General features: G+C 39.2%; 3 protein-coding genes and 1 non-coding gene across 5 annotated transcripts; 3 read left to right on the plus strand and 1 right to left on the minus strand.

The window, feature by feature from the left end:
- Nucleotides 1-1681: 1681 nt before the first annotated feature.
- Nucleotides 1682-4279, minus strand: LOC145421096 (uncharacterized). Its single transcript, XM_080290879.1, has 5 exons — nt 4078-4279; nt 3762-3871; nt 2110-2247; nt 1910-2031; nt 1682-1828 (listed from the first exon to the last, which is right to left on the minus strand). The coding sequence occupies exons 1-5, from the start codon at nt 4126-4128 to the stop codon at nt 1770-1772; spliced, it is 480 nt and encodes a 159-aa protein (XP_080147005.1). The 5' UTR covers nt 4129-4279; the 3' UTR covers nt 1682-1769.
- On the plus strand, nt 4217-4289 carry trnak-uuu (transfer RNA lysine (anticodon UUU)). Its single transcript has one exon. It is a non-coding gene; the product is annotated as a tRNA-Lys (tRNA).
- hce2l2 (high choriolytic enzyme 2-like 2) lies at nt 4274-6471 on the plus strand. 2 transcript variants are annotated; one of them, XM_026145739.2, is made up of 9 exons: nt 4274-4387; nt 4882-4924; nt 5014-5076; nt 5165-5320; nt 5421-5538; nt 5670-5848; nt 5952-6033; nt 6135-6259; nt 6345-6471. In XM_026145739.2, exons 1-9 carry the CDS (start codon nt 4385-4387, stop codon nt 6359-6361), a joined length of 786 nt encoding a protein of 261 aa, XP_026001524.1. In that variant the 5' UTR covers nt 4274-4384; the 3' UTR covers nt 6362-6471. The 2 variants fall into 2 exon arrangements, with proteins under 2 accessions (XP_026001524.1, XP_026001523.1); XM_026145738.2 differs by lacking the exon at nt 4274-4387 and adding an exon at nt 4608-4804.
- Nucleotides 6472-7310: 839 nt separating this feature from the next.
- Nucleotides 7311-9309, plus strand: hce2l1 (high choriolytic enzyme 2-like 1). The gene is made up of 9 exons (XM_026145737.2): nt 7311-7444; nt 7538-7589; nt 7669-7728; nt 7811-7963; nt 8064-8181; nt 8269-8447; nt 8542-8623; nt 8710-8834; nt 8922-9309. Exons 1-9 carry the CDS (start codon nt 7373-7375, stop codon nt 8933-8935), a joined length of 855 nt encoding a protein of 284 aa, XP_026001522.1. The 5' UTR covers nt 7311-7372; the 3' UTR covers nt 8936-9309.
- Nucleotides 9310-10110: the final 801 nt, after the last annotated feature.

Genomic DNA, 10110 nt, shown 5'->3' on the forward strand with positions numbered 1-10110 from the left:
TTTATTCAGTTCATACACAAGTTTTCTTTATAATTACTAATAGTTTACAAACGTAGCCCACCAGTACTTAAACAAAAGTACTGATGGAACTTAAAACGCTAGTTTGGGTTTTAAGAATAAAAAAACAAACAAAGTTGACTCTAAATTACATAAAACAGTTAGTTGAGTTAATCTGCCTGATTAATGGTAAAAGGCGATTACAGACACTTTATTAGGTACACATTTTGAACCGATCATTGACTATGTATAATCATAATTAATCGGCCAATCACATGAGACCAACTACATCTAGATACATTTCAAAAACCATCCAGTGAGCGTCAGTCTTCTGTAAGAAAATGTCTTGCTGATACCTGATGTTAAAGGAGAAACGCCAAATTGATTCAAGCTAATAGCAAAGCAATGATAATGACTGGTTACAACCAAGGTGTGCTAAGAACAGTAAACTAAAAATAGTTTGTACAGGATAATCAAAATTCTGCTGCAGCATCTGGATATTAGGGCCAACCAGAGCTTGCTGTAAACAACACAAAGAGCTGTTTGTGAGCCCAAAGAGTCAGCCGTTGTTTCTGAACCAAAAACAAAAATCCTGCTCAGTACAAAAAAAAGAAAAGAATTCCTTTCACTGTCTGGTTTTTTTATAGACAGCATTTCCTGAAGAACATATAGCGTGACTGTTGAATGATTTTGCAGCTTGCTCTCAGCTGTGGCAGCCTGGTTGCAGCTGCTGAAGCTGTCATCAGTATGTGCATTTAACCAGCTAAGGAACTTAGGATTGAACATGTGTTTGCTATAAGTGAGAGCATGTGGAGAGTGTGAAAGTTTTTCCAGCATTGCAGTTTTGTAACTGCATGGAAGCTTGCTTCTGCCACTGAAAAAGAAATTGGATCCATAAGTCAAAATTTCGGGTTACCAAAGCGAACGTCTGACAAAATAACTTTAAAGTTATTCTCAAATTTTTGAGATAATAACTTAAATTTATTACCTATGGATGCAAAAACTTTTTTTTTTTCCCAGTCATGGAAACGAGCCTCCAAGATTGCCTTGTTGATTTTCTGTGAGCAACAACATACAGTAATGTATTATATATTTATATATTAAGAAAAACAGAAAGATTTTGTATCTACTATGCAAGTTGCCTGCTGGATTTATGTAAACTGCAAAATTTGGGGTTGCAAAACCTTAGTTATGAAGTAGGAAATCTGAGTTTTTTTTGATTTTGTTTGCAGTCACGGGTCAGAAAGTTGAGCTGTCAATGCATCCAGGATTACAGCAGTTCAAACTGACCCAACCACACCCTCATCAGTTTGCTAGATTATGATGGAAGAAAGAAACATGTCATCCAGACATGATATCTTTGGGTTTTAATGAAGACTAGATGAAATGGGGAAAATAGGGAATAAAGGTTTTGTTTTGCAAAATATTGCAAATGGCTGACAGTGTGTCAATTCTGTCATCACTGAAATCTCATGAGACATGAGAAATTTTAATCTCCTCCATACTGTAACTGAGATAAGCATAAACATTTTGCAATATTTGTCATCTTATTTAATCACTGCATAGAGAAGGTCGACCATTTGTGACTATGTGAAGCACCCGAGTAATGAGAAGCTGAGAAGCTTTGGAGATATTCACTGCAGAATCATCCCCTTTACTGTTATTTAAGAAACAATAAAATACATTTAAAAGATAAAAATGAATATTTTATTAGCTGTTAAAAATACTTATATACACTTTATTGTACTTATTAAAATAACAGTGTTTGTAAGTCACTGCTTCGTGTGATTTCTCTCCAACTTGTAGGTTGGCCCAGGGAGCAAAGTTTGACCTGTTGACAGAGAGAGAGCACATTTCACTCCATGTCTGTATACAGTAAATTCTGTACGTATTCTGTGAGTAATCCCCATACCCGCTGAATAACGATCCTCAACCTCTTCTAGCTGCTGTTTCACCTCCAGGATTTCAGCAAGAAGCTGGCTTGCCTTAATGCTGGCGCTTTCACTCTGGTCCTGCAAACTGAGCCTTTCACTCCTGAAATATATAAAATATATATTGTAGGTTTGCACATGTCGCGTCTGCTTCGGTTTTGCCCACAGCACTTCGGAATACCTGTCTGGAGAGCTTTGGCTATTTAGTTGTTCAAAGAGATCCATCTCACTTTGGAGCAGATGACCCAGTTGTTGCAGTGCATTAACGATTTCGCTTTTTTCCATCATTAAATCCACTCTCCGTTCAGTTTCTCTCGTACTGTGAAAGACAGCAAATACATTATGTAAGGGCTACACATTTAGAAACAAAGGCAAACATCACACCTGGTTATGCATAATTAACTGTTTGACTAAATCTAAATGGGCAGTAGGTAATTTTTTCTTTTTTACGTTAACTTATTATTTTGAAATAATTATTGATTGTTCAGTGTAAGGGCTTTGGGATCTGGACACTGTTAGCAATTAGATGGTCACTGTCTGAACTCTCCCAGAAAGGCTCGATTGCGCAACCAAAACAGAATGAGCATACAGTTGTCCACTGCTTTTGACAACCAGAGCATCTGTGGAAATATTACCCAACCCCAACTAACTAAACCCTAACTAACTGTACCCTAACTAAAGGACAAAATACTATACCTTTCAGAAGGTGATCAGTTAAGAATAGAAATATCCTTTACTGTCCCTCACTGGAAAAACTTATATTGGAATTCAAGTTCGAGGTGTGTTTATATTTCAAATTAATACAAGAGATAAATCTTTATTCCAGACAAACTAATTAATTTTTTTTTTTTTAACGCCAGCTGGCTTATGAATGTCGCTCACTAATAGACCTACATGAGGGAAATCTTTGTATGTGTCTCTATGTTCATCAACAATATTCCTGGAGGAAGAAATGATGTTAAATAGTTTGGATAACACTCCAAGTTAAGACTTGGGAAAGCTAAACGTCACTGATTACTATAAAAACAAACAAACAAACAAACAAACAAAAAAGGAAAAAACACCCCGAGCAAGTCTGGATAGCATCTACCTGAAAACAATTTTTTTTACTGATCGAAGGAAGAATGGATCCATGCTTTTATGTTGTTTACAGCAGCAGAAATGGCGACCCATCAGACCAGGCAACGCTTGATGAGCCCATGTGAACTGTGGTCTCAGTTTCCTGTTCTTAGCTGACAGGAGTGGGATCCAGTGTGGTCTTCTGCTGCTGTAGCCCATTCTACTTCCAGTTCAACATACTGTGCATTCAGAGATGTATTACTGCATACTTTGGCTGTAATCAGTGGTCATTTTAATTACTGCTGTCAGCTTAAAACAGTCTGGCCATTTTCCTTGACAAGACATGTTCACCCAGAAAACTCAGTGGATTTTCTCTTTTCTTAACCAGTCTCTGCAAACTCCTGGCTGAGGAGCAAATTCCCAGTAGATCAGGAGTTTCCTCACCAACAGCTGTGCCATTTTCAAAATCACCTCTCTTCCCCATTCTGCGGCTCAGCTTGACCTTGAAACTTGAATTACATGCCCAATGCACTGAGTTTGCCGATTAGATTAGATTGCATGAGGGAGCAGTTCAAGACACGAGGTGTACCTAATAGACTGGTCGATTAATCTACACTAACAGCCTGTTGTGCACCTCAGTGCACCCACCGACGATATCTGGTATCACATCACAGGAAGCATTATACGGGTTGAGACAATATCAGGTTTTTTGGGACACTTTAAGCGTGACAGGCACCCAATTTAATTGGAAACTAAAGTAAATGGGCGGTGTACCGTTTAATTATCTCTTCTTCAGTATGCAGTCTTCTCTGTTGGACCTTCTCCAGTTCACGATTAGTTTCTTCGATAGCACGCCGCAGCTCATTAACCTGCTCCTGCGTCTCCTGCAAATTGCAAAGTTTGCATGCCGTAATTCACAGCTAGCCTGCTGGCAAAGAGTCAAATCCTGCTCTGTTAACGAACTGGCATCTTAGTTTGTTAATACTTCTGTTGTTTACTTGATAATTAGTAACTTTAGCATCAGTGTACGTAGCTGCCAGGTAGCTAGTCATGTGCAGGAAGGCTAGCTTACAAAACAGCGTCGACTTACCGCAGAAACTTCGTCCTGGGTTAGAAATGTATGGCCAGAAAATGCGGTCATGCTGGTATTTTCACGTGGAAGAATTCCTACTGGGATGGAAACTCGGCTTTTCCTCTTTATAAATACTGCTTCCGGCTGAGTTAGCAGAGCCCGGATAGCTCAGTCGGTAGAGCATCAGACTTTTAATCTGAGGGTCCAGGGTTCAAGTCCCTGTTCGGGCGTCAGAGTTTTTATTTCTTCTACATTATCAACAAAAATTTTGCACAACTTAGTAATGATTTAAAATTAACTGCGTTCATGCATTGCACGTGAACTGATGGTAAGCTTAGTTTCAGTAGAAAGAAAACAGCACTCTTGGTTCATGTACACACCTAAAGCCAAAAATTGTACCAAATTTCTGCCAGACATTAAAACCATTTCATTTAAAGCTAGTCATTGATTTTAAGCTGTTATTATACACAGTGAGACCTCACATTATGCCACTGTTGCAGATGTTGTTTATGAAAGAATCAAACTAATTTGGAGATTAGGCTCACTCACAAACAGCTAACACCAGCCCTGTTATTTACTTGAGGTAATTATGGGTATTATCTAAGGACAGCAGTGGGAACACATATAAAGCTAGGTGTTAGTGCATGTCAAATGGTAACACTGAAGGCATACCTGACTGGTAAAGATGGAGCGGATTATACTCCTCTGCATGGTTTCTATTTGTCTCTCAGCTGTGCAAGCTCAGGTAAATGTGCTTGGGACCGCTGAATTTAATGAATTCATGAACAGAGCTGTAAATAAATTTGTCTGTGCTTTCTGCAGAAATTTTTGTTCAACCAAAAGTGGGGTCCCGCTGGCTACAAAGGTGCACTCAGCTTCGATTTAATTTAAATTATTACTGTGACTGACGTAAAACTGCACACTCCCTCACAAATTGTTTTTTTCTTTTTTAAGAATGGAGAGGGGTCAATGAAGAAACGGCAATGGATAAAATCATTAAAACCAACGAGCTTAAAGGTAAGTTGCACACACTTTACTTGAGGGGTTTTCTTTTGCAGATTCCCCAACTTGCTGTTAAAAAACTTTAATCTGATTTCTGCATCAGCTACGCAAATCATCGATGGCGCCACCACCCTCAGAGAGGGAGATATTGCTGTTTCCTCCGGAACACCCCCCAGAATCTGCTTTGCACGGAGCTGCCTGTGGTCCAAATCAGTGGATGGACATGTCTACATTGCATATAACCTCTCACCTGAATACAGTATGTTGTTTTAGCGTTCGAGGCATAAGTACATGCAATGGATTACAGTCTTCTTTTTAATGATGTATGAATTACTCGCCCCTGTTAAACAACTGAACAGATGACATGGATACAATGCTGATAAAGACAGGTATGGCCAACATAGAGCAAGGTACCTGTGTGCGTTTTGTTCCACGGACTCACCAGAGAGACTACATCGACATCCAGCCAAAGTCAGGGTGAGAGCTGAAGCGTGGAAAGTTTGATTACATAAAATTCCTTTTGTAAAATGTATTCAGGTTTTGTTTCCTCTCCAGCTGTGAATTCACCACTTGAAGTTACTCTTCTGTCCTCTTATGTGTTAATCCAGTTGCTGGTCCTACCTTGGTGCGCGTGGTGGAAGGCAGACTGTGTCTCTCCAGATCCCTAACTGCGTCCAGGTTGGAGTGGTTTCCCATGAATTCATGCACACCTTGGGCTTTGTGCACGAGCAGTCCCGCTTAGATCGGGACAACTATGTCACCATCATGTGGCCAAATATTTCAAGAGGTAATTTTAAAGTGTGCAGGGGTTGGCATTGTGGAAAGGGAATGAAAGCTTTAACTGTATTTCTGCACCGATTTTCAAAACAGAAAATTCATTTTTCCAACAGATCGGTTGAGAAACTTTGAGAAGTTCAAGACTGACACTCTGGATCTGCCCTATGACTATGGCTCGATTCTGCACTTTGGAAAGTAAGTAAAAAATGATCTGTTAATCACTCAAAATATTATAATTTACCCCCTTTATTTTAAAATATATTTATAAGCTGATACATATTTATGTATATGTTTAGATATGCCTACTCCCAGCGTGGGGAAGCAACCATCCTTCCAAAGGACAACAACAACATCCAGCTGGGCCAGGCTTTATCTCTCAGCCACATTGACAAGCTAAAAATCAACAGACTTTATAATTGTGGTTAGTACCAAATGTCCTGAATTAACTCCTAAACACACTGCACATCACTGTCACAAATGTAATTTCTTTCTGTCTTTCTGTTCAGATGACATGGATGATTAGAGACCCGGCTGAATGGAAGTGAACCAGGAGTAAAGGCCAATTTAACAAAACTGCAGTTGAATTATATGAACAGTTTCAATAAAGATTGATTCAAACCTTCTATCAGCAAATCCTTGGTGTACATGAAAGTTTGTGCGTTTTAAATTGGATATTTCTCTTTATGTAAAAATATGTCTCACAGTAGATAGCCTGGTTTGAAATAGACACGTGGTAATGCACTCAACAGTAATATTACAGATCAATAAGAGATAAAGAGTAATAAAGCAGAGGCAGGGTAATAAGGTATGTGAAGAATCTTAGAACTGGTGACTTGATCACATTAAACAGGAGATCTGAATCTGTTTTAATGAGGAAGGTTAAAGAACAAAGTCTCTGGTAATAAATAGACATGTTCTCTATATTTAAAAATGTGCTACCTTAACTCAAGATGCAGTAGTTTCTTCTGTTCGTCCAATCACCACGAGGGAAGTTTTCATAAAGTGCTGACACATGAGAATCTTCGCTTCGTCACTGCCCTTCAAAATTAGCCCCTTGATAAGAATAGAAGCAATATTTGGAAAAGGATAAAGTTTTGTTTTTATATATTTAACTGTGTGACAAAAAATGACCGTTGCCAAGACAGTTATCATCTGATAGCATATCACAAAATCACTAGTTGCCAGCTCAGTCAGACACAAATTGCTGGTCTGTCGGGCTGAACTCGGACAGCAAAAACACCTTTAAGTGCCTTGTTTCTGAAAGTGCTGAATCTTGCACGCAATAAGTACAGGGCATAAGTGAAGGTCAGCATCAGGCCCACCCGTTATGGATCAGCAGTGGATTTAGAGTAAATTACACACACCGCATGATGAGGCATCTTAATCATGCTTCATCATCTGAATTGAGGCCCAATCAGTACAGAGCAGCGGAGGAGAAGTGGGTATATAGATTCAGCGGAGGTGAGGAGTTCATTTAGCTCCTGCATCAGGAGAGCGGTGGATTGAAACTGGTGAACCAGCCTGAAACACAACAATGCATTCTTCCATTATACTTCTGGTTATCTTGTTTGGCTTGCTGACCCAGGCGAACACAATACCTGTTAAAGTAAGTATGTAATTAAGAGGAGTATATAGACTCCTTTTTTCTTGTCTTGTCATGCTTTGCAGCTGAAATATGTCAACATTTTTTGTGCGACAGAATTCGACTGGTGTGCACGAGGGGAAAGTGAGGTTGAAAAGGAAATTCTCTGGTGGGTCACGATTCCTTGCACCTCATCTTGCATTTTCACAGTGATTTTCTGTTTATTCCATATTTATTTTTGTGTTCAGAGGAAAATATAGAGCATGATGAAATGACCACAATGGATCAAATCCTGGAGGTCAATCGCAGTAAGTGAACTGTAAATTACATAGAATTGTACTGATGTCAGTTTTTCCCCTGCATATTGAAAAGAATGTATTTTCTCATCAGAGATACGAGCCCCAAGAGGAATGTCAATAAGGGACGGCGATATTGCTGTTTCTCATGTAAGGAGTGCCATAACCTGCCCCGGCAACACCTGTCTGTGGCCTAAATCTGTAGATGGATTTGTCTATGTACCCTACATCATCTCTCCACTGTATGGTATGAAGCTTTAAGACTTAAGGAGATGCTTCCGGTTTCTTATATCCCTTTATTATTTCATATTCTGCCTTTTTTGTGCATTCTTTCACCCTAACTTTAGACGACATGGACAGAATCACCATAGAAACTGGAATGCAAGACATTTCCGCTGGAACATGCGTTAAATTTGTTCCCCGCACTCACGAAGGCAACTTCCTTGACGTTCAGCCTAGATATGGGTGAGCGTGACTCCTGCTTATGGCTTCTTACAGTGTGCCGTGATGATTGTACATACCGTAGAATTTGTGCTCTGCATCCCTCCCTAGCTGCTGGTCATTTCTGGGGCAGACTGGGGGAAGCCAGACCCTGTCACTGCAGACTCCTGGGTGCATGTGGTCGGGAATCGCTGCTCATGAATTCATGCATGCTCTCGGCTTCGTACACGAGCAATCCCGATCAGACCGTGACAACTATGTCACAATTATATGGAAAAACATCATGCCAGGTTCGCACGTTTTATCACTACGTCATTCTAATTGCAGTGGCTCGATTTTTCACAAAATGAGTGTGAAGGTGTTTTTTTTTTTTGTTTTTGGCAGAGCACATACATAACTTCAGGAAACAGGTGACAAACAATCTCAACAGCCCATATGACTACACCTCTGTCATGCATTATGGACGGTGAGTTGCTCTCTGATTCAACATAATTATCTGTCATTTAGACTCGGGCATCACTGTATCATATATGTTTTGCATCTTTGATACAGATATGCCTTCTCTGAAGATGGCGGACCAACAATAATCCCCAAACCAGATCCCTATATCCCCATCGGCCAGCGAGATGGTCCTAGCGTAATGGATCTTCATAAAATAAATATCCTCTATAACTGCGGTTGGTAGATTTATACAGCAAACTGACAGTTGTTAGAAAAAAACTTGAAAAGGACTGACTGGATTTCCTCTCTGTTTCTCACTACAGCTACCGATGACTAACTGGATCCAGAAACCTCTGCTGTAATGTCCTGCCAGATGTCACAAATAGTTTATTACAACTTCTCAGCTTGAGATGATAATCTGGGCGACAGTGGTTTAACCTGAGTCTATAGCAATGTATATTTTATTTTCACTGTCTAGTCTGCACTTTGAGCTTTTATTGATTCAAGACCTTCTGCCGTGGGGTGTTATAAATTACTAGATAACAACTAAAGGCTGCATTTCTCTAGTATAAATAAAGTGCCAAAAACAAAACTCACCAGTTTTAAGTGCCCGCTGATGCCAGTAACATCATTGTATCCGATCTCCGATCTATTTTATGGCTCTTGTCTATCTTCTGCTTACTTTAAATTAAAAATAAAAAATAAAAAATGGCTAATGGTTTATTTTTATTTTCCAGAGACAGACTACAAGTTGTAAAAAATAGACACTGCTTTCAGGTGTAAAAGTAGAGTAAATGATTTCGCACTTACATACGTGAAATGAAAACAGTATAAACTTCACATATGTGAAAAATAAACAGTGGATGTTATTAGGCAAAAAAATTTTTTGTCAAGAGCTGGTAAACAAGATGTTCAACATATTACCATTTTGAAGTAACCAAAGTCACTGACATTTAATTTCACAGTAAGCTGATATCTCTGATCTCTCAGGGCCGCTGTAGTTTTGGACTTGTGCAAGTCCATTAATGTCCCAGGTGCAAATGGAAAAGACACTGGACAGGTGATTTTCACTGAGAGAAGATCTGTGTCTGGATTTGTTGAACTTCATCCCTGAGAAAGAGAACCAATGTCTTCTGAGCATGTGTCCTTATGTGTTAAAATGATCTCCTCTTTGAGATAATAAAAACTAGCAGTGATACTGACCTGAAGTGCTCAAAACCGAATGAAAAGTGCAACAAACTGTGTGATTCACTGCTCTTGCCCTGGTGAAGTTAACTATGCAAACTGCAAAATCAGCAGTATGGTTAATTTTTAGCACATCACCTGCCACAGTATAAATCGATGGAAAAATATGAATTTCACTTCTGGGTTAATTTTACTCACTTTCACAATTTCACTGCTGTAAATGTCTGACATGTCTTGATGGATAAATATATTAGGATTTTATATATGCAATGGGGACTTCAATAACAATGGTGCCACCCCCTAGAGAAACTAACACATGTCACTCTC

Source organism: Astatotilapia calliptera, chromosome 16 (assembly GCF_964374335.1).
Source record: "Astatotilapia calliptera chromosome 16, fAstCal68.1, whole genome shotgun sequence".
Lineage (NCBI taxonomy): Eukaryota > Metazoa > Chordata > Actinopteri > Cichliformes > Cichlidae > Astatotilapia > Astatotilapia calliptera.